Source organism: Odontesthes bonariensis, chromosome 17 (assembly GCF_027942865.1).
Source record: "Odontesthes bonariensis isolate fOdoBon6 chromosome 17, fOdoBon6.hap1, whole genome shotgun sequence".
NCBI lineage: Eukaryota > Metazoa > Chordata > Actinopteri > Atheriniformes > Atherinopsidae > Odontesthes > Odontesthes bonariensis.
In genome coordinates, this window is record NC_134522.1 from 25,246,350 (window position 1) to 25,274,336 (window position 27,987).

Sequence of the window (27,987 nt, forward strand, 5' to 3'; positions counted from 1 at the left end):
CGGTCTTCGATGAGCCACCGTGTCTCTGCTTCGTCTCAGGATGCGTGACCTGTCTGCGTCAGAGAAGCAGGAGCATGTGAAGCTGCAGAAGCAGATGGAGAAGAAGAACACGGAGCTCGATACTCTGAGGGGACAGAAAGAAAAACTGCAGGAAGAGAGGACAGTGGCTGAGAAGACCATCGATGAGCTGAAAGAGCAGGTCAGAGTTGTGATATTATATCAAACAGGATGGATGGAAGAACAGTCTCCACTGCCTTTCTGTTTTAAGGGGCAGCTAATAGCAGCATTATATTCCTTCTGTTTCAGGTGGATGCAGCTTTGGGGGCGGAGGAGATGGTGGAGACTCTGACGGAGAGGAACCTGGACCTGGAGGAAAAAGTCAGGGAGCTGAGAGAGACCGTCACTGATCTGGTGAGTGAGTCAGCCTCCAAGAGCTCATTCAAAGCGACTCAGCTCATTAAAAAGTGTCCTCAGCTGGAATCAAATGTTTTTATCACTAAGGTATTTTACTGCTGTAGACGTGCTCTGTGGCATAATTTATAGAACAGCTATCAGAGAAAATTTAAGCGGTATTGTTTGCTGACTCATTTAATTACAAAATTGGACACTGAAATGCGTACAGTGCCCCCTGCTGCTGAACTTGGATTCAAGTCCTCCACTGATGAGAACCAACACTGTGGAAGAAACCAGCTGCTCTGAGCATAAGTTATCAAGTTACAACTTTGAACAGCATTCACGAGTTAATGTATTTACTGTTACTGTTATGTTTGGCGATAACTAAACAACATATCAGCACAAAGGCCTCATACCAACTATGAGCTTGTTTTACAGCCACAGGACCTGTAAACCACAAACTAGCCTGTATGCTAAAGTATTCTAGAGTCAAATGTGAGGCCATCTGTCCAACAGCTAAAGCTTGGCTGAAAGTGGGTCATTAAAGAGGACAATGATTACAAACACAGCAACAAATCTGTAACAGAATGGCTTAAAAAGGAAAGAATCAAGGTGTTGCAGTGACCCAAAGTCCAGATGTCATCCTGACTGAAATGCTGCGAGAGCTGTGCATAAATGAATGCTGCAAACCTCAACGAACTGAAGCAACGTAAGGAAAAGGGGGCCAAAGTTCCGTCATACAGAAAATGGTATTGCTCCCACTGGTGGCTCTACAAGCTGGTGAATTGTGGGGTGTCCTTAGTTTTTCAGTCACTGTTTCTGCATTTTGCTTCGATTTTGTTCAATAAATAATGATCCAGACTAATATTGTTTTGTGTTGATTTTCATCTACGGTTGTAATTATTGTAAAAGAATCAGATAATTTTTTATTCAGTCCGAATACATAAACGTTGAGTAGCTGACTGACTCGTTTTTTTTTTTATCGTTGTCTCCATCCCGCAGGAAGCTATAAATGAGATGAATGATGAGCTGCAGGAGAACGCCAGAGAGACAGAGCTGGAGCTCAGAGAGATGTTGGATCTGGGAGCAGCGAGAGTCCGAGAGGCCGAGAAACGAGTCGAGGCAGCACAGGAGACTGTGGCCGATTACCAGCAGACCATCAAGAAGTACCGCGAGCTCACTGCTCATCTGCAGGTCTGCATTCGTGTTTTCATTCCCGGTTTTCTGTCAGCATAATTAGCAGATTGGTTGTAACTGTTTCTGTCCAGTGAACGTTCCTGATCGCTCCTTTTTGTGCTGCAGGAGGTGAACAGAGAGCTGACCAGTCAGCAGGAAGCCTCAGCAGAGCTACAGCAGCAGCCACCAGTGGAGATGTTTGATTTCAAGATTAAGTTTGCAGAGACAAAGGCCTACGCCAAGGTCAGACAGTAACAGCTTTAATTTATGAATGATAAGTAGCTGTCAGCAGTGTGATTACTTCAGATGTTTGTATGTTTGTGTTTGTATATAGATTTCTTTGGGTCTATTTTAGATTCAATTTAATTCAACTCAACAAATGACAACAAATGTCATCTCAAGGCACTTAAATAATATAGTCCAATTCAAGCCAATTGGACTTCAATTCATTGTAATCATAATTAATTTCAAAATAATCCAATTCATTCATATGGAGCCAATTCAAAAACTATTTCCTAGCTAAGGAAACCAACAGATTACACCTAAACTTGTCTTCAGTCCAATCTCCCGTCCTGAGCGTGCCTGAGGCGACTGTGGAGAGAAACGACTCCCTTTTAACAGGAAGAAACCTCTGGCAGAACCAGACTCAGGAAGGGTGGTCATCCGCCTCGACCTGCTGGAGTTTGAGAAGACAGAAAAGAGGGGACAACAAACACTGTAACACCATTCAAAGGATACCTGTTGGAACAGGGAACTATAACTATAAGCTTTTTCAAAAAGGAAAGTTTAAGCCTGATCTTAAAGGTAGAGAGGGTGTCTGCTTCCTGAAGCCAAACTGGCAGCTGGTTCCACAGAGAGGGGCCTGATAACTGAAGGCTCTGCCTCCCATTCTACTTTTAGCAACTCTGGGAACCTCAAGTAAACCTGCAGTCTGGGAGCAAAGTGCTCTGTTGGGAAAATATATTATAATGAGATCTTTAAGATATGATGGAGCTCGGTCATTAAGAGCTTTATATGTGAGGAGAAGAATCTTAAATTATATTCTGAATTTAACAGGGAGCCAATGAAGAGAAGCTAAAACTGGAGAAATATGATCTCTCCTGCTAGATCTCATCAGAACTCTGGCTGCAGCATTTTGGATCAGCTGAAGGCTTTTCAGAGAATATGTGGGACAGCCCATTAATAAAGAATTACAGCAGTCCAATCCTGAAGTAACAAATGCATGGACTAGTTTTTCTGCATCATTCTGAGACAAGATGTTCCTGATTTTAACAATATTACGAAGATGAAAGAAGGCAGTCCTAGAAACCTGTTTTATATGTGAGTCAGAGGACAGATCCTGGTCAGAAATAACTCCAAGATTCCTCGCTTTAGGACTAGAAGCCAAGGAAATACCATCTAGAGTAACTATATAGCTAGACAATTTCTCCCTAGAGCGCTCAGGTCTGAAGATAACAGCTTCAGTTTGTCTGAATTTAGAAGCAGACAGTTCTGAGTTATCCAGGTCTTTATGTCTTTAAGACATGCTTGTAGTCTGACCAACCTATTGGGTTCATCTGGTTTTATAGATAAGTACAACTGGGTATCATCAGCATAGCAATGGAAATTTATGCCATGCTGTCTAATAATGTTACCTAATGGAAGCATGTATAAAGTGAAAAGAATCGGTCCAAGCACAGAACCCTGAGGAACTCCATGACTTACTCTGGTGTGTGAGGAAGATTCTTCATTTACAAGAACAAACTGGAATCTTTCAGATAAATATGACTTAAACCAGCCTAATGCGGTTCCTTTAATCCCAATAACATGTTCAAGTCTCTGTAATAAGATACTGTGATCGACCGTATCAAAGGCAGCACTGAGATCCAACAGGACAAGCACAGACACAAGTCCGCTATCAGAGGCTAAGAGGAGATCATTGGTAACTTTCAGCAGTGCAGTTTCTGTGCTATGATGCACTCTGAATCCTGACTGAAACTCTTCAAACAGATTATTTCTATGTAAATGATCACAAAGCTGACCTGCAACTGTTTTTTCAAGAACTTTAGACAAATAAGGGAGATTGGATATAGGTCTATAATGAGCCAACACTTCTGAATCAAGAGTAGGTTTTTTAAGTAAAGGTTTAATTACAGCAACCTTAAAAGTCTGAGGTACAGATCCTGTCAACAAAGACAGATTGATCAAATCCAATATGGAAGTTTCAATTAAGGGAAAAACCTCCTTAAACAATCTAGTTGGGATTGGATCTAAAACACAAGTTGATGGTTTAGAAGAGACTATTGCTGTTGTTAGATCAGGGAGATCAACTGGGCAGACCCAAACTAATCTTGGGTCTGGGACTGATCAGTAACCCTGATCTGAAGATAGCTGCCACTCCTCCTCCTCTGCCTGTGGTTCCAGGAACATGAACATTTAAACAGTCAGAGGGAGTTGATAACAAATAAAGTTATTCACATTAGAGAGAGACACAAAGACTTCGAAAGGAGAGATCTAATATTCAGATACGTCTAGTATTTCCTAAAATATCCGAGATGAGATTCAAACGGTCATGTAACAGACTCGGTACGAGCTCAGTTTGTGTCTTGTATTTTCAGGCCATTGAGATGGAGCTGAGGAAGATGGAGGTGGGTCAAGCCAACAGACACGTTTCCCTTCTGACCTCCTTCATGCCCGAGTCCTTCCTCCGTCACGGCGGAGATCATGACTGCATCCTGGTGCTGCTGCTCATCCCCAGGCTCATCTGCAAGGTAAACCCGCACTGTGGCCTGCAAATCACATTTCCAGTAAAAGGGCGGTGCGCAGTTTTGTTGTTGGAAGGGAGATTTGGAGGTTTGCGATCACAGGATATTTGACTGACTCGTAATTTTTGTGTAAAGCAACCGTAAAACTAAAGAAATTCTTTTCACCCACGATGGAAATGATCCGGGCAAACCCTGTTTTCTTTTCTGTTTGTTTTTTGTTTAGGCTGAGCTAATCAGCAAACAGGCGCAGGAGAAGTTCGACCTGAATGAAAACTGTGTGGAGCGAGCCGGCCTGAAGGGAGCCATCGGTGAACAGCTGAGCTTCGCCGGCGGCCTCGTCTACTCGCTCAGTCTGCTGCAAGCCACGCTCCACAAATACGAGCAGTGAGTTCCACCACAAACCCTCCCCCTCTCAGTATAATGCCTGCTTCTAATAATGTCTGCTTCTGTGTAGTTGGACATTTCTGTGTTGCCTTTCGAGGATTTAGAACTCATCAGAACTTTGCATTCTTTTTACACGTACTTTGTTAAATATGAGCACAAATTGTGTGCGTGTCTCTATGTGTGTGTGTTTGTCAGAGCTCTTGCTCAGTGCAGCGTGGAGGTCTATAAGAAGATAGGCTCTCTGTACCCAGAGATGAGCGTCCATGAGCGCTCACTGGATTTCCTCATCGACCTTCTGCACAAAGACCAGCTGGATGAGACCGTCAACGTGGAGCCGCTCACCAAGGCCATTAAATACTATCAGGTATAAACACACACACATACTGCTTATTATTTCATAGAAATCTGATTAAACAGAAAATCCTTTGTTTGCCTTTTGTCCCTCCTCAGCACCTGTACAGCATCCATCTGGCAGATCAGAATGAGGACTGCACCATTCAGCTTGCTGACCACATCAGAGTGAGAACACATAACAGTCTGCGAGGAATCTTTCGAAATCAAACAGAACATCCATACAACCTGGCTCGGTTCATCTTCACACAGTTTCACTCTGATGTAACTGCTCCGGCTCTGTGAGGTGGAGTCAGATAATCACCGCCTGCTGTGTTCATGTCCAGTTTACGCAGAGTGCCTTGGACTGCATGGCTGTGGAGGTGGGTCGTCTGCGGGCGTTCCTTCATGCGGGTCAGGAAAAGGCCGACTTGGCCGTGCTGCTGAAGGATCTGGAGACGTCCTGCAGCGACATCAGGCAGTTCTGCAAGAAGATCCGTCGCAGAATGCCGGGCACCGACGCCCCGGGCATCCCAGCGGCGCTCAGCTTTGGACAACAGGTAACCTCGGCAACCAGACCTCTTAACTTGTCCATCATTTTTTGGCACGTCACAGTTTAATTTCATTCAGCATCGTTTACTGATAGTCATTTGACAGAGTTTCTGTTTGGGGTTCTCCTGCTGATGGACTGTTGTCCCCGCAGGTGTCCGACACCCTCTCAGACTGCAGGAAACACCTCACGTGGGTGGTGGCGGTGCTGCAGGAAGTGGCGGCTGCCGGAGCTCAAATGGTGTCGCCTCTCGGTGAGCAGGAAGGGCTTTCTGCCGTCAAAGTGGAGGATGTGGCGTTCAAGGCAGGGGAACAGGCACGTACGCTGATCCTCCAGTTTTACCTCCTTTTTTTTCTGGAATTCTTCAGTTTAGGTCTTTCTGTAGAGTCAGAAAGGAGGGATTATTTTTCACATTGAACATACTGTCATTTTCAGATCTATGGATCTCAGGGGGCCAACCCCTACGAGTATCTGCGGCAATCCTGTAGCATCGTCATAGCAACCATGAACAAGATGGCAACTGCCATGCAGGAGGGAGAGTACGACTCAGAGAAGCCTCAAAGCAAGGTAACTCAGTGTGAAGAATTCCCTTGGTTTGGGGCTGTTGTGCAGGTGGAACAGTGTTGTAACATACTGGAACAGGATGGACATTTCAGCTGGTTTCTAAATGTAGAGGACCGTTTTCACGTTACCCCGCCTGTCGTCCCTCAGAACCCTCCACCAGTGGAAGTGCGAGGAGCGGCTCTTCGAGCAGAAATCACAGATGCAGAAGGACTAGGCTTGAAGCTGGAGGACAGAGAGACTGTCATCAAAGAGCTGAAGAAATCTCTAAAGATCAAGGTCGAAAAAGGCAGCTCACCTTGTATAAATGAAACCTTTCACTTTTCCACATTAAATGAGTGTTTAGTGTCTAAATAGCTTTGAAATGTCAGTCATAATACAGGGGGTTTTACAGAGAAACCTAACTGTGTGACATGCGAGTTTTTCCTTTTCTTTTTTTTTTTCAGGGAGAGGAGCTGAGTGAGGCGAACGTCCGTCTCAGTCTTCTAGAAAAGAAGCTGGACAGTTCCTCTAAAGATGCAGACGAACGCGTTGAGAAGATCCAGACTCGCCTTGACGAGGCCCAGACGCTGCTGAAGAAGAAAGAGAAGTAAGAAAGCCTCAGACTGCAGTTACTGAAGTAAACCGAGGAGTGAGAGTAAATGTGAATTACAGCTGCGTGACCACGTCCTTCCTCTTTGCAGAGAGTTCGAGGAGACGATGGACGCTCTGCAGGCAGACATCGACCAGCTGGAGTCAGAGAAGGCAGAACTCAAACAGAGAATCAACAGCCAATCTAAGATGACCGCTGACGGGCTGAGGGGAAGCGGCTCGTCGGGAATCGCCTCGATCGTCACGGGAATAGCTGGAGGTGAGTCTCACATACTCACCAGTAAAGAAGCCACGCATTACAGCTGATCTCATATCAATCATCAGCTGTTTTATCTGGTGGTACATTAATATTCTAACTGAAAGCACAACCTCACACATTTTGTTGAGTTCTTTATCACCATTTTAACTCCAACTATTGAGTCTAATTCCTCTTTTTAACAAGCAGGGATTCTTTTCTCTCCAGTTAACGTTTCTTTTCATCTCTCTCTCTAATTTACACTCGTATTCTACAGAGGAGCAAAAAGGTATCTGCCTGTTTGTATTGACATCTGTTGTTGTGATCCTGCATGCTGCATGTTTTATTCAGGGTGTCTGCAGGCCATGAAACATCATGAAAAACACTATTCTGTTCTATCCAAAAAGGCTTTAGAGGGAGTTGAAAGGTCGTTTAAACCTGCAGAAACCCTGTCATTAAAGCCTTATTTATGGCATGGGCTCAATATTAAGTGACAATGCTCAGTATGTGAGTCAGTTACAGGCTTCTGCCACCAGCCAACATTGAGTTGTTTCAGTTTAACACTTTAGTCCAAACATTTCCGCAGCAGAGGATAAAAAACTGAACAATGATTGCTAAACGTGTTCACAGCCAGAAAAAGTAAAAAATATGGTAGTCATGCAGCAGTCAGAATAGCTCCTGCCAGTTTAAATTAGTTAATATATCTGATATCAATGAGCAAAGAAGTTACTGGAATGTGCCAAAGTGTGCAAGAAAAGAGTAAAAATCAACAGCTTTTGCTGTTTGTTTACATGTCAGCGCCAGCCTGAAGTTAGTTTGAATCAAACTGTGGGTCCTATCAGGTGCTGACAAGGTGCGCCCTTTCTCGTCCACAGCCAACATGATTTCAGGAGTCGGCTCAAGTTCTGGCCTCCAGGTGATCGACTCTCCTCTGCTGACTCAGCAGATTGAAGCTCAAAGACTCTGCATCAAACACCTGAAGAACGAAAACAACAGGCTCAAGGTGAGAGCCAGCACCATCTTTCAAATTTTACTTCACCAACCCTGAAGTGGTTCGGCCGCAGTCTTTTTTTTTTTTTTTGTCATTGTAGACAAAGAAATACATTTTCATAATTTTATGCTGTTATGATTGAAAATGTACGAGTCGTTTCTTCCTCTTGCAGGCTGAGAAGATGCGCGCTCAGCTCGCCTCTCTGCCTCCGCTCCATGTGACCAAACTTCCCTCCAAGGAAGGACGTCCTGAAGTGCTCTCGAGCGCCCTCTACCGCAAGACCGACCAGCTTCTGGAGACTTTGCTGCAGACGAGTGCCAACGTCAAGGTGGTGGACATCACTGGGAAGTCGCCAGGTGTGAAAAGCTTGAGCGATACGACTGGAAATGCTTGTGCACTGAACTTGTGTTTAGCTAAAAGAAGACAGGAATTTCTCAGACCCTTTCAATTTTTACAAAGGGCTCGAACTATCACATTTGTTACCAGAGCTTTTCCCCACCCCCACCTACTCTATGGGGATATTGTTGCCTGGCAACAAGCTTTGCACTACTTATGTTTAGAGATCGGAATGTTCAGCGTTAACTTGAAAAATCCGTTCAAGTTTGGTTTGATCTTTGTCTGGAAGCATTTTACTGCACACCCTTCAGCCCCTGAAACCAACCTATTGAGTTCAATTTAAGCAGATACACGACCTCAACTGTGTTAAACCGACTGCTCATCACCAATTTCAAGTGGAAGCTTGACAACAGGTTTGACACGTCATCTTTTCTTTTCTTTTTTAAATCGTGCAGTGACACCGAGCGCTCAGCTCCTGGAACAGACAGCCCGACTCCAGTCCCTGAGAGACACTCTGGACAGACTTAAGGTACAAACAGCGCACACAGCAAGGCTGCAAAGCATACAGCGTTTAAACAAAGACGCGTTTGGGTTGCTGCCACAGAGGCACTCACCTTAGAGTAGTCCATCATTTCTGTCTGCACTTTTTCTGTCAGGATGAAGTAGCAGAGCACGTCGTCAACCAGCAGCCTGGAGCTCGAGTCACATCTGACTTTGCAACTTTTCCCTCAACCTCATTTGTTAAGGTATGAGTAGTTAAATCAAGCCTTTTTTTGCCTTCTGTTGGTGTTGGTTTAAAATCATTGAAAAATCTTAATTGCAAATGTAAAACTCAACCCCCCCCTTTCTTTTTTTTTTTAAATTGATGAAATGTCATCAGTGGGGATTTGCCACACTGATGCACTTTCTTCTCAAACACTGATAGATAAATGCATTCCATTAAATGACCAGAAACAAACGTTTAATCCCTTTAATCTTGTAAGTGCGGCTCAGTTGCCATGGTCCCTTTTCTCAGAAAGGAGAATGGAGAAAGGAGTGACTCACCACATTAAATAATCTCTGCAGATCTAACCTCTAGATTTTTCTGTGTTCAGGCGAAGGAGGAGAAACACGGCGACACAGTGCTGGTAGGTCGGGTCATGGTGCCGTGCCCCCGCGGTCAGGAACACGTCCACCGCCTCGTCCTGTCCCAGTGTCAGCTGCAGAGAGTTCACAGTCTGCTGCAGACCTAAACTCAGCCTGTCCTACTGCCACACATGCCCCCCCCCCCCCCCACCTGTCATTAGCTTTGCGTCTTCTCCTGGGCGAAACGAGTCGAACCTGAAGGTATTTCAACTGTGGTGGGAGATCGCAATCTAGAAATGATCTTCATCTTTTAATCGAAAGAAACTCTGTAGTTAGAAATCAACTGTTGGTAATGTTAACGTCACTTGGAGTCTGAACATGTAGCACCTGTATCTGTACTGACACCGCCTAGTCTCTATCAGCCACTTTGAATGGGGATGACAAAGAGCTGAAGTTAAGTTTATGAACAGGCTAGTCAATCAAAGGGCAATTTAGTGGCAACCGTGAATTTGTTATGCTAGGAGTGTTTCTAAAATTGATATTTTAAATTAAGTTTGCAGACATTTTTATCAGCAGAATGATTAAAAGAATAGATTAACAGCTAAAGGATTTAATCGGTTCTTTTGGCAAAATGACTGTAAAACCAGGGAAATGAGCGTGTTTGGTGTACCACTGCATACAGCACAATTTTACAATGACTAAGATATAGCTTTTAGGCATTTAGTTCCTCACCAGACCCCCAAGATCCTGCACACTGTAAACTGTAGAGTGGATGAGGTGATTTAAGCAGTCAGTGATGCATGCTCGCTGCACTGTTGCATCAAACCTGTGGAATTTATGCCTGTTCAGTGTGGCTTAAAGCAGGCCGACCCGTTAATGTTGCTTCATGTTTCTCTGTTAAACTGCACAGAACATGAAGAGCCACGACCCCGTGTTGTCCCTTTTCCTAAAGCGTATCAGTGTTATATGCTCACCTTTTAAACTCGGGTCGTCCAAAGGGAAGAAGCATTATGTGACATTACTTTGATTAATGGGATTTGCACATTTAACAAAGAGAGGAAACTGAAGAGCATCCAGTATGTTGAATATAAACACCCGGAGGGGGTTTAGTAATCGCTGCTGATGATAAAACAAGGGAAGCTCGGTGGATTCACTGTGTAAAACGTGGAAGTTTTTTATTCAAACACAACCTGACTGCACTCTGAGTCAAATGGCTTAAACTATTTATTATTTATTACAGTGGTGGTGTGTGTTGTGTACTTGCACACGCCTTGTATAAATGACACACCAGTCAGTACTGATGATGTTACTGAAAGTCATAAAAACGCCTGTTCTGCTCAGATTCTATAGCCTTTAACTCAGTCCGAGCCTTAAACCCGCAGAGATCAGTCACTCGCCTCAGTTCTGATTGGTTTCTTCCGAAGTCTTTAAAACAAAACTAAGTCTTTGCCAAAGAAGCTTTGTTTTCTCTTCACGTTTGCCGGGATCCATCTTAAAAAGCTTTTAGTTTACGAATCCTGACAAGGCGTTTTATTTGACTGTTTTGTAGGCCATTTATGTTTACACAGGACTGCGATTAACTTGAAGTTTTATTTATTAACTTGAGCGCATGTATATAAGAGTAGTTAAAAAGGGAAAAAAGCAGACATTTCTTATGCACTGACTGTGAAGCTGCAGCTTGTCTTACCTTTTCCTCGTGTGGTTTCCTGCTGTCGCAAAAACCTGTCAGCGATCAATAAAGCATTTAAAGCCGCTGTGTCTTTGTTGGCCGTTATTGTCTCGAAACCAAGCACCAGATAAAAGCAAAGGCATTTTTTTAAAAGCTGCAGAAAGTTTTTTTTAATTTTAATATCAAAACACATTTTCATGTTCAAATGTCTAAAAAATGTCAGTGATGCTCCTACTGAAGAACATAATCTTTGAAAAGGCTCATTTTTTGTCAAAATGTGTAGATTTGTTCAGTTTTAGAATTGTAAAAAATAACTAATTAATATCTACAGTAAAAGAAAAAAAAAAGGGTGTGTTTGATCACTGCCAGGCTGATCTCCTGCCCAGGACACGGTTTCTGATTCTCTGAAAGACACAAAGAAAAAAAAAGATTCACACGGCTCATCTTTGACCTGCTGGATAAACCCAGAGCCACAGAGAGCTTTCCTGAAGACCAATGTTTTTTACTTTGACATAAAACTAGTTGTCGCTGGTCTCTGAACACTCGCTGAATTCCACTGATCGACGTGAATGAAAAACATCTTGTACCGTATTGTAGAGCTGGGCGTTGAGTCTGTAAGATCGACACTCAGCTTTCCTCCTCTCCTCCTCTCTCTTCCTCTGCACCTCTGGGAGATTCTCGTATATTCTGGAACAGCGAAAGCACACGTTATTATTCTTATTACAGCCGTAATTAAATAAAAAACAGTTTTTAATACTTTAATAAAATACTTTTAATTGGCAGCAATGTCCGATCCAGAGGAAATGACTTCACCTGGCAGTGTTTGTTGTGTAGTTTTTGCTAGATAACCCCTTTACATTTTTTATTTTTCAAAATATACATTTTGCCATCATGTCAGTAACAAAGATAGATAAAATAAAATAAAAATATTGCCATCCATCTATCCTAAGCAGGCAAATCTTCCAGTTAACTGCCCCCACAGTGCAAACAGGCATCCTCCTCATATTGCTCTGTATACATACACATCTCCCATTAATGTAGTCCCAGTCACATCAGCATCCCACAGAGTAAACAGTGATACATCAAGCAGACTTAAAATAATTAAATATGGTCGTATGGAACTCCAAGAAAGGACCCTTACGGGTTTATATCAGGTGGGCGTGGCCATTGTGAGGAAGACTGGCCCCTCATCATGAGCTGAGTCAATTCGTCAGGTAGATAGTTGAGCAGAGGAGCCCACATTTCATTAAAGGACCTTCATGGGGGAGGACCCGGAATATTTCCCCACACCATACGGTCACAGTAGGTGTTTTATCATTGATCCAGTTAATTAAAATACATTTTCTGGCAAATAGTAGTAGTTTGTCGCATAGTTTGAACTTCAAACGGGTTAGAGTGGCCTCCTTCGAGGGGAGGCCGAGGATGAAGAGGCCAGGGTCCCTCCTCACCTTTGCTTGTAAGATGCCACTCAGTTCCTGTGAGATCGTACCCCAAAATCTTTTGATCAATTTACATTGCCAGAAGTAATGGTAATATGTTCCTACCCCTCTGACACTTGTTACACAGGTGAAACCTGACGGTCCCTCTTATTTAGTATGTAAGGGGTTAGGTGTAGACGGTGTAATATTTTATACTGTGTCTCTCTCAATCTATTACACCTAAAGGTGGATTTAAATACTTTAATGGCCTCTTGCCAGTCATCCTCAATATACTCCGTGTCAAGATCTCTCTCCCACTTCTGTGCAATGCTTGTGACATCACCTGGACTAAAAGAGTATAGCAGTGCATAGAAGGAAGAGATAGAACGGGTAAGACCTTTTCGGGAAATAAGGAACCTCTCAACATCACTGTACATGACTGGGTCCAGAGAGAGGAAGGTCTTGGATCCAACAAAGTGCCTGACCTGGAGAAAGCCAAAATTATGTTTTTTAGGGATACTGAATTTGGACTGCAGTTGCTGGAAAGTCATTAATATCCGATTGTCGTATAGGTCTCCAATCACATGTGCCCCATTACCATGCCACATGTAAAAAATATTGGGAATGAGACCTGGGGGGAAATCCTGGTTCGTCGTAAGAGGGGTCAGGAATGAGGTGTGACTTCCTCTGCCTATATATTTACAGATTTCCTGCCACACTCTGATTGTGTTGTATATAATTGGGTTATTCCTGACATCCCTATGTAGCTTTTTCCTATCACCCATGACCGGGCTCCATAGTGAGGACGGCAAAGTGGACCACGGATCTAGACAGGGCTTGGATTCGAGATGAGCACGTAACCATTCCCATAGGAAGCAAGCGTGACATGCCCAGTTCTAAAAGATAACCCCTTTAATAACCAAATGATAACATACAAACACTGGAAAACCAAACGAAGAACAAATACTGGAAGCTCAAACGCCAATATTAGCATTTTCTTTTCAATGAGCACATTGGAACGATATCCTAAAAGTACTTTAGGTATTGCATGGTGTTAAAATAGTGAGCTCTGCCTTGAGTAAAATGTGTAAAGTAAAAGAAAAGAAGAGATTTTAAAGGCTTACAGTTTGGACCTCTGGATCATCTCCTTCTTAGGAACGGCCCTTCTCAGCAGAGCAGTGCCTTCACAAAGGAAAGAAAATAGAATTTCATTTCATATATAAAGTCTGCAGCAACTGTGCGAGGAGAGCTTGTGGATGATGAGCTTGGTAAACTAAGAACCGAACGGCTGCGAGCATCGCCCCCTCTGGTCCAACGCTGCGTGTACATGTGCAGCTCTCTTCTTCTCTGGTGTCGCATACCTGCAGGCTTCGGCTGCCTCGCCGGCTCCTCTGGCAGGTTGGACGGTACGTCTCTCTCCCGGCTGAAGACGGCTTGGAGCTTCCTCTCCTCCACCTGCAAAGCCAGGCGCCTCATCCTCTGCCTGGACTGGGAGATAAACTCTGGCCGATGCATCTGCAGAGCCTCCTGCAGGATTTTAGGAGAGCAGAATATTTCTATTAAACCATAAAAGGGGACAACTGTAAAATCTGTGAAAGGGCATCATTCGCTGTTAGCGTTCTGCAGGACTCACGATGGTAGAAATGATCACTGTTTATCAGGTCATTTCCTGCCTGTACGGCTGATAACTTTCATATCAATCACCTGCACCTTTGGTGACGATGTTTTTATTTGACTTTATTTTATTTCTGAAGATCAAAGTAAGCTAACCTGCAGTGAAACACATGTGGAAGACAGTGTTTTGGTTCTACGATCTGGATCCGGTTCAGCTCGATGTTTAAAAGTGGACTGTTTGCTGCTTTCCTCGTGGATTTGTCTCTGTCTGAGCGGCTCTCTCCAAGGACCGACTCTGCTGTACGCTTCAAACCAAGCACTGTCGGGCCTCCGAGCAGACGGCTGCTCCGGCCGGTTCTCCTTCCTTGCCTCAAACCTCAGGCCATCAGCAGAGATGAACCACCAAACGCCTGGAAGGACACACGAATACATCAAGCGTTTGCTTATGTTGGGCATTAAGTGGGCCGTTAAAGAAACTGCTGAAGCACCTTCAGGAAAAGGCTTTGAGGGGCTCCTCTTGTTCTTTCCCTGCTTCAGGAAGCCCTGAGGTTTAGAAGGGCTTCTCCCCCGTCCTTCTCTTCCTCTCACAGTGCTGGATGAAGACGAGGAGATCTGCCCAAAACGCCCGGTTCCACCTGGTGAAGGGAATGTGGTTCCAACATCTCTGGTGTGTCGTCGGGTCCCATTCCGAACGATCTCGAAGTCACCTGAAGCAAGAACAGGAGAAAGTTTATTGTGTTACATCAATAGTTGATTTAGGTAAACTGGACTCTAAAGAAATGACAATTTGTTTGATTTTTTTTTCACACTATGTCAAACTATCAATGAGTGTAACAAATTCCCACATGTAGGAAAAAATTCATCTGAAAACTGAAAATGAACAAAGATTTTCTGAATCGTGACATTTTTCACAGACATTTAATTTCTGCTGAGGACGAAGGAAGCACAGAAACAATTTAAGAAACATCCGATGAACTTTTATGCAAAAGAACTTGAGAATGAGAAAGTTTGCACCCGTGGTCTGCTCGACTGACCTGCCTGGATGCTTTTGTTGACAAGTTTAACAGCCTTCTTGGCAGCCAGAGTCCTGGAGGGTCCGTGGTGGGATGGCGGGGAGTACGTGCTGGCTGATGACGCAGAATCAGGAGCAACCTGAGGACCAGCTCTGATTAATCCATCTGATCTGATTAGTTTGTTAAAAACTCACAAGCTTAGACAAGGGTCTGCATTACAGATGAATCATTTTTATCAGTAAAAACATTTGTGAGACTTAAATCACTGCAGATAACGGACTACTTTTGCATGTCTGTAATTAAAATCCCCCTGAAGAGAAGGAATGAGGACAGAAACCTCCAGATGTACATACTGATTCGTCAGTGGCAGGGGTGTCTGATGGTGTGGGGATATGAGGAGGGTCTTTGTTTCTCCCTCTCCACTGTTCCCTCTCCTCTTTCTGCTTGCCGATGGTGTCGTACAGTTTACTGAGGCTGGAGCTGCTCTTCAGGTGCTGGACTCTGTGGGCACCGAAGGCTCGGATCAGCCGCGCTGTGTCGACGGTGGACATGGAGCCAGACGTGGATGACAGGTTCTCTGACTCGTCTCTGCCTGCCGGTGGGAGGTGTTCGCTCTGGGAGGAGCTGCAGGAGAGGGAGACGCTGTCGTCGTTCACAGCGTCCTCGGCCCAAAGCCTCGTTTGGATGGGATCTCGGGGGTCTTCGCCCCCTCTGCGTCTCCACTCCACCTCTGTGACAGCACCGCGTTCATAAGCCTGATTCCTTTCTTTCCTCCTCGGTGTCCTTCCCAGCTTCTGCTCCGGGTGATAATCCTCTTCCTGTGCAGACCTTGTGTTGTGAATAAGACGAGACAGGCGCTCTAGACGCTCCAGCAGCGAAGCCTCTCTCTCAACGGTTGGATGGGATTCCTCTACAGTCCACTGATCGCAGAACTTCTGCCACAGCTGGTCGAGGGGGCCGCTGCTCTGCTGGGGAGCCGGCTGAGCAGGACTGGCTCTGTCCTGGTCTCGCTGCCCTCGTGTATGAAGAACAGATGTTTGGACCACTTCTACACGGACTGGTTGAAATCTCTCCCAACTTGGCTCAGTTTGCTCCTTACTGGGGAACTGGACGGGGCTGGTCCCCTGGTCTCTCATGGAGACTTTTCGGTGTTTCGGTGAAGGCGCTTGGGACGATTCTGGAGTTTGGCTCGCGGTTGTTGAGCTTCTGTCTGCTGCTGCTGCGGAGGAGGAGGAATCTACGGGGAGATAAGAGACATTAATGGATCAATTGATCGCTTCATGCACACAATGAAACAAAAGTCCACATTTAAGGTGCATGTTTCAATAAAGCACTTAACATAACAGCTAGTAACTAAGTGGAAGGGCGCATGCTGTGCGGATGTTCGGCTCACCTCTGTGCACAGCTTCTTGCATCTTAAAGGCGGGAGCTTTCAGCCTCTTGCTGTAGATGCCTTCTGTGTGTCTGAACGAGACTCCGCGGTCCAACCCCGGGTCCTGATGCCCGAGGACCTCGCTGCTAAAGCGCGGAGGCACGGCGTCGTCTGAGCCTGGTAACAATTCAACAGCGTAGAGGTGTTTCAATTAAGCAACAAGACGCTCCTCATTTAGAGTGAGAGAAAAACTAATTCTGCTGGAAAGAGTGAGCAAAACATCTTCAGCCAGTAATGAACAGAAGATGTTCAGTGACACGGAGGCTCGAGTCCGTCTCTTTACCGGGGCCCCAGCTCTGCCTTTGTTTCACTCTGCCCCTGAACATGAATAATTAGTATGCTGCCTGGTGTATGTTACAAAGGACCAGCTGCCTCCCACACAGGGACAGGCCAAATGGGAGTGGATTTTCATTCTCTCATCACAGATTCAACTGAAAGTCCCCTTCTTTTTCTTAAGCTCAACCAGAGATGCAGAATACTACAGACTACAGACATCTTTTAGCAAACACACATGTGGTTCAAGCACTTTGGATTTTAAACGTTCACGTGGTAAAAAAAAATAAAAAAATAAAAAAAATAAATCAAGATGCAAATATTTGTCTTATAAATCTTATCACCTATTGCAAAAAAAAAAAAAAGTAAGGAAGACAGAAAAATCTAAACAACAAAACCTAAAAATGGATTTATTCCAACTACTGTACACACTGGTTGAGAGTTAAATATGTAACAAACTTGGCATGGAACTCAGGCTGTTAGCTGTTTAGCTGCCATCTGTGCGACTGCTTTATTCAGTACCTGTGTGGGAACTCTCCATGGTGGTGTCGGACGCTTCTGCCGAGGAGACGGCTTCTCTCTGAGGGACGTAGAAGAGCTCCTCGCTGCCACGAGGTTTGTAAGGCAGCAGCACAGGGACTGTGGTGGGAAGATTGACGACACATAAAACCCTCCATTAGGAAACTATGTTATATTATTTCTTTCTAAAAGCATTTTTTTCATCTTAAACTGTACTTTAAAAATATCAAACTCTAAAGAAAAGTCTTTGGTCAGAAAGAGTTACAGTTATATGTAAGTACGCTTCTTTCACAGTTTACCAGGTGTTTGAGCCATAAAGGGTCTTGGTGACACGTAAGACCTGAGATGTGATGTGACGGGCTGTGTGGTTGGGGCAGTCATGTTTCCCAGAGGCACAGCAGTTTTAAACAGGGTGGAAGTGTTGGATCTTTCAGGCGCCCGCCATCTGGTGTCATGCCACTCTGGTGGACTGGACGAGCCGACCCCTTCGTCTGGACTGCTGGCAGCTGAAGAGGAGTCTCTGAGGGGGACAAAGTCTTTGCGTGGCAGCTGTGAGACAGCCTCTGCATGACTGGAGTGGACAGCAGAGGTACTTTTGGGGGACTGAGCGACATGGACGTGGGAGACATGGCCTGTCCCGGCATGGGAACCAACAGTGGACGGACCTGAGGCCTGATTTGGCCCAGGTCCAACACCTGAAACAGATCTGGTCTGGACAGATGAGGTCTCATGATGACTGACAGTTTCGGTGGTCTTATCTTCTTTATCTGAACCTTGTAAGGGTGGGGGAGGCTCTTCACACTGACCTCCAACTGTGTCCTGCCTCTTCTGCTCCTCCTTCCCATTACTTAAATGGAAACTATTACTTGGTTCATACACAGATGGTGGTTCTCTGGTTGGTGCCCTATCCTCTCCATCCAGGAGGGATGAGGAAGGTTGTGTATTGGCTACAGTGGGTCTGACTGTTCCTGTGGAGAGCTCCGTCAGGTGGAGGGGTTCTGAGGCTGGGCTGAGGGGGGGTACAGAGGAAGGGGAGGCGGAGGCAGAGCGCCTGCAGGTGGCATCGGTGAGAACTGTCAGGGCCTGAGGTTTTTTTGAAGGGAGCGTTACTCCTTCTCGGGCAGCGATCTCCCACACTCGAGCCTCCAGATCGGGGCGAAGAGAATCCTGTCGGTGTGTGCTGGAGAGAGGGTGGTGCACACTGACGCCTCGCTGGGTGTTGGCGTCACTGAGGGCGGAACACGTCTCAACAGACTGAAGTGGGTCATGTTCGACTCTAACAATGGACGCTGCGCTGCTCTCTGTGTCTGTGCTTCCCTGGCTCTGGAAGAAGCAAAGAAAAACACATCTGTGTTAGAGGAGCTGGAAAAGCCGGGTGTGTCCGGGTGCTCATTCATTCAACACAAAGATCCAAAGAAAACGTTTTGGTCTGCAAAATTGCACTGGAGTCTTTTTCTTTTCCTAAAAAGCCTAACTTGCATATGTTGACACACCATGCCTGCAACACACCAGTTACCTTGAGCATGAGACCTACACTGTCCAGAGATGGGAGGCTGACATCCAAATGGGAAACATAAAGAATATTCAAATTGGTACAACAATCAAAAGAAAAACTTAAGCATTCATTGATAATACTTTATGTCATAAATGCTTTCTTGGTCACAATTCACCTAAGTTGTTTAATTGTGGTTCGCTGCTACAGCATGTAAGATGTAGTAATTAAGAAGTCTTCCTGAGAGGATTACCTTTATAGGGTTCCTTAACAGCAGCTCTTTCTTGATCTCTTCAATCCGCCTTCTATCCTCTGTGTCTAACTCCAGAGGCTCACACTGCTGCCCTGATATCTTCAGCTTGATCCACTCTGAAACATCAGAACGGAATATCAATGTGAGATGCGTGAAGGCCGAAACTCCTATCCATCTGATAGCTAATGGAGTCAGAAGCTGTGTATCACAGTTTACCTCTGGCCTTAGCCTCCTCCTGGCCTGTTAAGCTGGGTGTGCTGGACACCATGGTGGATGGAGATTCACTCTGCAGTAACTTGGCCACTCTGACAGCCAGTGAGCTCTCGCTGCTCCCATCGCTCATCACTCCCTGATCAGTGTCCTCAAAAATGGCGGAGGAGGAGCGACTCTGTGCAGGATCTCCGGGTGTCAGCTTTTCTTCGTCCTCCGGGACCCCCCCTCTGTCTGCGGGAACAGAGGTGAGCTGCTGTGCACTCGCAGCTGGTGAAGGCTTGATGACTGGCAGCTGTGTCGGAACCTTATCGGGAGGCGCGGCGCTGCAGCCTTCGGGCTCTGTCCGCCGGGCTGATTTGGAAAGGACAACGGCCTGATCAGCAGAATCATCTTCCTGTATTTTGTATGTAACAGCGGCAGGTGCTGTTGTAAGAGCTTGTGTGGATGGATAATTAGGTTGCCAGGATGAGGTCGTACTCTCCTGACCAACAGAGCTTTGCCTCAGTTTCTCTGAGGTCAGCACGGAGTCTGAAGAGGACCAGAGCAGCGAGGAGTGACTTCTGGGGGGCGAGGGGACCGAGGACTCTTGGAGCCTGCTTGTTTTTGTCGGCAGTGAGTAGAATAAGTCTTCATCAGAGGGGAGATGTGATTCTGCAGAAGACCCAGTAGATGCCAAGTTCCCAGCAAGAGAAAGTACTTTACGGATCTCCAACAAGGTCTTGGTGCTAACAAAAGAATCTTCTGCACACTGTTCCACACTGTGGCTGCTTTGCAAAGGTGGCTCGGAGTTTCTTTCCGCACGCCTCGCCTTCATAACAAACAGGGCGTCAGAGTCACACTTGTCTGTGAGCTGGTTGATATCTGGCCCTCTGTCCTGCTGTTGCTGTATGGAGGAATGGGCACCTTCCCCAGGCAGGGAGCAGGGCGCCACACCCTCAGTCTGGGTGGATTCTGTATCTGATGGAGATGTTCTCACTCTGGGCTGCACCGGGAACGAAACAGCTGGACCGAGACTGTCCAGGCTAAGCTGTACCGATATACTGGAGTCAGCTGACAGAATGCTGGACCTGGAGAACTCTCCTTTATGGGGACTGCCTCCTGAAAATGAAACATGTTCAAATGAACCACATTTTTCAATTATGGGTGATATATGTACATTTACCTATTAGCAAAAGTTTGCTAAATGTATGATCCATTAACCTTTTTAAGTGAAGAGTAGCAAAGCTGTAAATGATGACACTTGGTCAATGTTCTTATCTTGAGAATCATGAAATAAATGATGAAATAAGAACACAGCTTTAAACTTACATTGTGTTGCAATCTCGAGTGGCTTATGTGTGTTAATGTATTCAAAGCAGTGCATTCAGATGAAACGACCAGTATCTTAAAGATTAGCCAGCTTTATGTTGTAACCAGCCATTTTTTCTGCATTTCTGCTGAAGCGTGCATTTATTATAGACTATTTTTAAATTCATAAGCGTTGGGAAAAGAAGCACAGGGGTTCAGTTAGGTGCAGCAGAGCTTCCGACCCTCTTTGCCCCCCTGCCTCCCTTGATCAGACCAAACTTTACCACAAGTGATTGACAGAGAAAGAAACAATGATATAAATTAAGAAAAGTCAACTTTGTTCTCAGGCTATTTTAAGTGGACAACAGAGCTTAAAATAGCCGCCTATTTCTGAATGAAGTCCAACAGAACGGCGATAATGAGAAGAGACAACAAAAAATCTGGGACTTGTGTATCAACATCTTTACAGACTTCTCTCCATCACAACTTTTCTGGCAGCTACAAAAATGATTGGATGCTATCATTTTTTGTTTATCAGATGATATATTTCCCCGTTTCTCGAGCTAAATATCCCAAACTGAGAAAAAAGACCAAACCAAATGTGTATTGCCCACAAAAAAAAGTGCTCTTTAACACACTGACTACCAGCGGTTTTTACAGAATTATGTCGTAGAATCCCAGCGTTCTAAACCATTTTTTGGACGTTTTTTGTACAGTCACAGCATATTATGTGATAGGGCCACTGAAACATGTTATGGCTCGTTTGAAAGCTGATATTTTAAACTCTTTGTGGGTCAAAACTGCGTGTCTCTAGGTGCCGCCATTAGCGAGCTATCCTTAGCTAAACCAAGTCGGGTATCCACCAAAATCAACAACAAACTGAGATATCGGGGCTTTTGTGAAACGTGCGCTCTTTCAGCCTGTCGCACTTTAGATACTTACATATCCGGGTCAGAGGATTTGCGTCGTGTCGCATGTTGCAAAGCTAACCTGTTCATAAGACCGCCTCCTTAGACTTGTCGCGTGTCTTCTTCTCCTTCTTGTTGTTTGTTTATGTTACTTTACAGTCACCCTCTGGAAACCGACACGTGCGATTGGACAAAATGCGGAAATGCACAACAATCAATGCAGCGTTATCAAAATTGTTCTTGAGTTGACGCAAAGCCATTGGCGTAATGATCAAAATGTCCAGATGATGACACCAGTTTTTGACTGCCATCTATGTCAGTTCTGTTCATCACATAATTACAAAAATCACACAGAATGTGCATTAGAATGTATAGATTCAGAATCCATAAAAAAACCGTAAAAACGTATTTTTACCATGTGGGAGCCAACGCATGGGCAGTAAAAACGTAGTTTTACGTGACTTGGGAGTCAATGTGTTAAGTATGAGGTGCACTTTCTCTTTTAAAGGCCAGTTTAGAGTTCAATACCCTCAGAGGGTTGAGTGCTCTTCGTAGGGGTTCCAGTAGATCCTTTAATGGTGCACAGATCAGTAGGAGAGAATTCCGGCTCTCTAATTGGCCCTCTGGGTGCAAATGGTGTCAGGATCGCAGAAGGAGACTGGTCTATACCCAGGTTGCGGAGATACAACTGCAAGAAAGACAAATACAGAACTTATCACGAAACTTTAAATAGGACTTATATGAAACTGAAACTGCACTGGAACAAAAACAAATGGGTAATACATTAATTTTAGAGAGACAAGAATTGTTAGAGCGGAATTACCGGAATTCGTTCATCAATGTTGAGCTCTCGAGGTCTTGAAAAAGGTGGTGGTGATGACTGTTTGGAAGGCCAGTAAGGGGCATAATTATCCAGCTCCAGACTGACAACAGAAGAGGCTCCAAAAGAAGGTCCAACTTTAATTCCACTGTAACTATCTTGGGAACTTGAAAGCGTCACTTGATCGAGTGACACATCACTGAAGTGGCCGAGGTTTGCAAGAGGCGAGGGTTTAGCTGTGGTGCTGGGATGATGAGGAGCCACCTCCTGACTCTTATTCTCTTCTTCTTCTTCTTCTAGAGGCATATCGGTCTGCTGATGTTTGCTGATGGACATGACAACTGTACTCAGGGAGGAGTGTGACTGTGACCTTCCAAATGATGAGGCACAGGGTGGTGTTGCAGGCCTCCTGTTCCCCTTGTCACTGGGAGCACTGCCCACTGCCTCCCCTCGTCTTGAAGAAGAAGAGCCAGAGGGAGCTGTGGAGGAGCCCTGCGCGATATTTTGATTGGCAGCACCTGAAACAGTAGACTGGTGTAAACTCTTAGAGTGCTGAGTGTGGATAAGATTCAGGGTGTCAGATGTTGCATCAAAAGCTTTCGTTTTAGGGGACATGCCAGAAAATCCTTGCAGCGTCAGCCTATCAAATAATGGAGTCTTCCCTGAACGCTGATTTGCCCTCCAAGCATCTACTTTCTGCATGTAGTTGAGACTTGGAAGGGAATGGACTTCTGCAGAAGTGTGCAGAGCCTCCGCTTGGCACTGGCTGGCTGTCTCTGTGAGACGGGTATCAGCCGCGGGGACAGCTGGTTGTGAAGCAGCTGCTGTGCTTGATTGGTACGAGTTTTCTTTATTCGATTCTATGGCTGAAAGTTGTCCTAATTTAGCCTTGACACTGGATTTGGGTGGGGCAGTGAAAACCCCTGGGGTGGATTGAGACTGTGGGAGGAAACCCAGGTACGACCCATCAATCCCTGTTTGGTTCCCCGATGACCAGAGGTCTTGCTCTCTGTAAATGCGTTCAACACCTGCTGAAAATGGTCCTGTCCACGGCACACCACCCAAATTTGCTCGAACCACACTTGGCTTGCCTTCTGACACCTCTTTGAGAGCTGGTGTGACAGTCTGACCTGGTGGTGGCTTGTGTTTTGATCCAGCTTCAAGGCTGCCGAGCCTCTCCACTTCAGACAGCAGCTCTCTGTGTAACGCTTCACTGCTATCATCAGGCTGAGTGCTGCGAGAACCCATGGTAATGTTACCGGCCTCAGATGATGGTGCACCTGACTGGTCAGGGTTTGAATCTCTGTCAGGTTGCACTGTCTGCTTCTGGGGAAGACAGGCTTCACCTGGAGGACCTTCTCTTTTACCTGTACTTTGGTCAGTAATACGTTTGCTAACTTTGGTGCTTTTAGACTCAACCCTAGAAGATGTAGAGTTCACAGAGGTCTCAGAGGCAGAGGAAACAGCACTGCCAGTACTGCTTTGCATGCCGACTTCTTTCTGTAAGTGCTTCAGAAGATGCTGGACAGGAATGTCCTTTCTCAGAAAGAAAGTCTCATCTTCAGCAGCCTCACCAACAAGCTTGACTGTACGGTTAGCCAGTGCCTCCGAGTCATTCACTCTGCTACGTTGACCTTCTATTGACTGTAATCTCTGTCCGTCATCAGTAGTGGCAGTCAAAGGGGGATGATCCATTTGATCTTTGCCTTGGTTCCCTGGTGATAAACTGTGCTGTGCTAGAGAGCAGCAGCTGACAGCACCTTCCTCAGAGAGGATGGTTGCCTGGGCCAGAGGATGCTGGGACAGTGAGCCACACTCAGAGGGGTAAGTGGTGCAGTCCTGGGGTGGAAAGTGGAACCTCTCTGATGCCATGGAAACATCAGGACATGCCCTAAAAAAGGTAAAAAAATGATCATCCTTCCGCTTATCACCTTGTCTTACCACCCAAATCAGAGGTAGAAGACGCAGAAAGGGATGTCAACAGAACAAACATTTAAGATGAGTTTATTTTTGTTACCTTAAAGGGGCAAATTCTGTATCACTTTGCTGGAATAAAGAATATTCAATGAAGTCGTGTTCCACTCCAGAGGTTAAAGGCAACAGTGAAAGAGCAGGAGACAGGTTACTGTCCTGAAATGCTGACATAACACAAAATGCTGAATGTTATTCATAGGAACCAAAGGCACAACTGGCTGTAGTATGCAAGCCATCACTGAAATAAAGGTTACCATCTTTTCTCTGAGACAAAAATCACGTTTCTTATTTACCCCTTGAAAATAAATAAATAAATAAATAAATAAATAAATAACTATTTATTAGCAATTTCCATTAACTGTTTCATTCTGTTTCCATACCAAGCTGAAAAGGATTTCCCCCAGGCTGCTGAAGCTCCCAGCCATCCGTTTCCAGTCTGGACTGCCTCTGATCTCGACTCTGTGCCCCTTTCGGGTTTGTGGACGTTTCTCCAGCAGACTGACCGTCATGTTCATCAGCTAGCATATGAGAAAATGCCGCCGCTCTCTGGAAGCAGAGTCACCAAACAAAGTAGTAATAAGTTTCCCATTGACAAACTGCAGCACCTCCAGCAAGAAACTGTGCGGCGCTGTGGTGATGAGACACAGCACAGGAGGTCATTCCTGTCCCCTGCCAATACTTTGTTTCAAGCATCCTCTTTAATCAAGTGTTTACATATGTTATCAAGAAAGCTGCAATATTGACCATGATACTGCCTGTTGTTTTTGGATGTATTGTTTGAAAAATAAGTCTTAAAGGGATATGCCACCCCCAGGCCAAATTAAGTGTATCCCCGCATTCCCGAGACATAAATAAGTGTGTGGGAGCGTTTTCCTGGCGACCCAGGCATTGTCCGAGTCTCACAGCACTGGCACAACACACTCCGCTACCTTTGGGAATCCCCACCCCCGACTTCTTCAAACAAACCAGTGTGAAGGGGGGTATTCCCAATGACATAGCGGGGAGTGTGCTTCGGCTGTGTTTTCCGCACTGGAAACTAGTCCCAAACCGACATGAGCAAACCAAATCTTCCGTGTAGATTTAGACAGTCATTTGGACTCGATGTGAAAGTACACCACTCACACAGTAATTAGAAGGTAAATCAAGTAAATTAATTCACGTTGGGCGAAATATTTAGAGTGGCGACGCTGGCGACGCTAGCATGTATGTATTACGCGCAACCAAGCAGTGGTCAGTGCTGTGAGATTCGGACAATGCCTGGGTCGCCAGGAAAACGCTCCCACACACTTATTTATGTCTCGGGAATGCGGGGATACACTTAATTTGGCCTGGGGGTGGCATATCCCTTTAATATTCTTACAAAATTCAAAGATTTTTGTGCTTTAAAAGGTATGTACTTGTAACACCGTGTTACTACATTATTAACATTAGCAGTAGCAGTAGGTGCAGTATGAGTATTATAGTACGATATAAAATGGTCCTGGAAATATAAAGATAGACCATTTCATTGCAATCACTCCTGAGACAACATACTAATCAACAGAAAGCACAAATTAACAAATGTATATTGTGTTACGTAAATAAAGCTTTCTTGCCTGTTTATCCATAATGGTGACTGACGTAATTCCAAACAATGCGATAATACCGTTAAAGCTGCAGTCTGTGGGATTTGTTGTTGTCATACGTAAAGTTCTAATTTTTGGCATTTTAAGAGTTTACATGATCTAACAGAACGCTTGAAGTTGAAAACGGTGACCTCCGTAGTCGCAAAATGCAAGAAATGCTTATTTTTTAACCGAAAAATAAAAAGTTATTCAACTTCCTGTCCCACCCCATCAAAATACACGAGAACTCGTGCACGTAGACGTGCACGCCAGATGCGCTTACACGACTCCTCATTCATCAACTCACCTGTCATTTGCGATCATGGAAGACACAGTAAGTAGACTAGCCCGTAATGAAGTTCAATAGTCTAGATAAATAAGCGTGGGGACGAGCCTACTTTGCGCGTGCACAATCGGTGATTGACAGGCAGCAGAGCCCAGCTCGTAACCTGATTGGTTACCTTTTACCGGTCCGGTCTGCAATTTTGTAAACAAACCTGCTGGCTTTGGAGGGGCCTAGCGGGACATATAGGGGACCTAGAGAACTCTTTTTTTTTTTTTTTGTATTGGGGTATTTAATGTACTACTTTCAGAATCCCTGGACAGTTCCATGCATTATGCTTGAAAAAGAGTTGCAGACTGCAGCTTTAATTTACAGAAAGAACATTTTAGCGTCAAGTACACATTCCTAATATTTGAAACTGTCTATTTTGCAGCTCTTTGTCATGTAAGACAAATCAGCTATTGTTGTTACTGTTGAGCCTGCAGTTTGGCCTTTGGGGAGCCCCGGTTAATTTCGTCAACAATGTGGTTCATAACTGAAAGATTACTTCGTTGATAATCAGAGCAAAAAGTAAATGCTAACTGAATTCCAACAGGTTAATGTTAGCTAGGCTGGAGACATGGCCCCGTTCATTTATTAATTATCGTTGAATTGCAATGGAGTGGTCGCAAGGCTACCGTGCAGTTATCATCACTATCAGTGGACGAGCAATATTTTGTGAAGTGTTGTGAAGCGTTGGTTAGCTCACAAGCTAGCAAAGCGGTTAGCAGTTAGCTACTAACACCGGACAACGCTAATTTAACTTTATCCCTGATTTCAGGGATAGGAATAAAGTTAAAGTGCACCGGAAAAAGGCAGTCTTTTTCTTTATGTCAAGATTGAAGTAGAATTACCTCTTGAGGCTCCATGTTGTTATCGATTACAGTCCGCCAAAGAGAGCGCGCTTCCTCCACGTCGTTACCAAGGACCGTTGCTAGGAAATGCAAGGAAATCCCCCCCGGAAATGGTGCAAGATGACGTTTAAACGGAAAAGAGTAAATATACTCGGATTACATTGGACTTTCTGTTTCATATATATATATATATATATATATTACTATTGAAAAGATAGAGAACTTGCTTGTGTAAAAAGAATCCTGCTCAACTTCCTAATAAAAGATTTCTCCATAAAAATCTTCTTTTTTTTTTTTGCGCCATTCTGGGTTTATATCCAAATAACAGTTCGTTGTCTCTGTTCTGGCAGTCATCTAAGGATTTGAATAAACCGAGCGGTAAATCTCGTCGTGTCACTCTCACCTGTATTTTTTTTGTAACTTGAGCTTTATACGTTCAGACCTACTAGTGGATGCCAGTGAAATACCCTGACTCGTTAACACAACGGAAAGTCCAGTGTAATGCTATATGTTTCAACAACACAGAAATAAAATCCCGGGTATGGTATATATATAAACTTTATTACAGGCTCTAGGCCCAATAGGAGGACCTACAACATATACATAAAAAATAGGCAGTAAAAGAAGAGAGAAGAGGGGAAAAAAAGACAAGCAATGATGTATGTACAAACATACTATCAGTCATGACAGTCTTAAAAGGCAGCCATACCAATGCTTCCACATATATGATTGATGTCTGACAGAGCTGCATCTGGGGCTTGTGAGAATCCTTATAATACAGTTTTGAGACTTATCCAGACGACACATGAACTTAAACATTAGGTTCCTTAAGAGAGCCTGTAAAGTACTTAGTCCTGAGTCACAAAATAGTTTACTAGCACTGCAACTCCTAGGCTTTTTCAGCAATATCCTCAGGCAGTCATTATATGCTACTTGGAGTTTACGCAGGGTCTCTTTTTTGTAGCT

General features: G+C 44.7%; 2 protein-coding genes across 3 annotated transcripts in view; one reads left to right on the plus strand and one right to left on the minus strand.

Moving 5' to 3' along the window:
* Positions 1-11,112, plus strand: part of dctn1b (dynactin 1b) — a 36,167-nt gene extending 25,055 nt beyond the window's left edge. For both annotated transcript variants that reach the window (XM_075447804.1, XM_075447805.1), the window contains 20 exons: positions 40-199; positions 307-411; positions 1,396-1,587; positions 1,696-1,812; positions 4,167-4,319; positions 4,537-4,697; positions 4,893-5,061; positions 5,148-5,216; positions 5,375-5,587; positions 5,731-5,892; positions 6,013-6,144; positions 6,289-6,417; positions 6,585-6,727; positions 6,822-6,988; positions 7,242-7,253; positions 7,840-7,967; positions 8,128-8,311; positions 8,747-8,820; positions 8,948-9,037; positions 9,386-11,112. In XM_075447804.1, the coding sequence (XP_075303919.1) occupies positions 40-199; positions 307-411; positions 1,396-1,587; positions 1,696-1,812; positions 4,167-4,319; positions 4,537-4,697; positions 4,893-5,061; positions 5,148-5,216; positions 5,375-5,587; positions 5,731-5,892; positions 6,013-6,144; positions 6,289-6,417; positions 6,585-6,727; positions 6,822-6,988; positions 7,242-7,253; positions 7,840-7,967; positions 8,128-8,311; positions 8,747-8,820; positions 8,948-9,037; positions 9,386-9,523 (2,698 nt within the window). In that variant the 3' untranslated portion in view covers positions 9,524-11,112. The remainder of the gene's footprint in view (positions 1-39; positions 200-306; positions 412-1,395; positions 1,588-1,695; positions 1,813-4,166; positions 4,320-4,536; positions 4,698-4,892; positions 5,062-5,147; positions 5,217-5,374; positions 5,588-5,730; positions 5,893-6,012; positions 6,145-6,288; positions 6,418-6,584; positions 6,728-6,821; positions 6,989-7,241; positions 7,254-7,839; positions 7,968-8,127; positions 8,312-8,746; positions 8,821-8,947; positions 9,038-9,385) is intronic.
* Positions 10,981-27,106, minus strand: alms1 (ALMS1 centrosome and basal body associated protein). The gene is made up of 18 exons (XM_075447803.1): positions 27,022-27,106; positions 24,622-24,787; positions 24,285-24,405; positions 22,271-24,158; positions 21,976-22,135; positions 19,256-20,350; positions 19,040-19,155; positions 17,594-18,617; positions 17,298-17,414; positions 16,464-16,619; positions 15,424-16,307; positions 15,092-15,209; positions 14,546-14,764; positions 14,214-14,467; positions 13,805-13,970; positions 13,568-13,625; positions 11,613-11,712; positions 10,981-11,429 (listed from the first exon to the last, which is right to left on the minus strand). The coding sequence occupies exons 1-18, from the start codon at positions 27,034-27,036 to the stop codon at positions 11,385-11,387; spliced, it is 6,702 nt and encodes a 2,233-aa protein (XP_075303918.1). The 5' UTR covers positions 27,037-27,106; the 3' UTR covers positions 10,981-11,384.
* Between the last annotated feature and the right edge of the window lie 881 nt (positions 27,107-27,987).

Bases quoted from the DNA above. Each gene is read 5' to 3' on its own strand.
- alms1 (XM_075447803.1), bottom strand. The intron at 24,159-24,284 runs GTAACAAAAATA...TACCTTTTTTAG, and splicing joins ACAGAATTTGCCCCTTTAAG to GGCATGTCCTGATGTTTCCA. The intron at 19,156-19,255 runs GTAAACTGTGAT...CTGATGTTTCAG, and splicing joins GGAGGAGGCTAAGGCCAGAG to AGTGGATCAAGCTGAAGATA.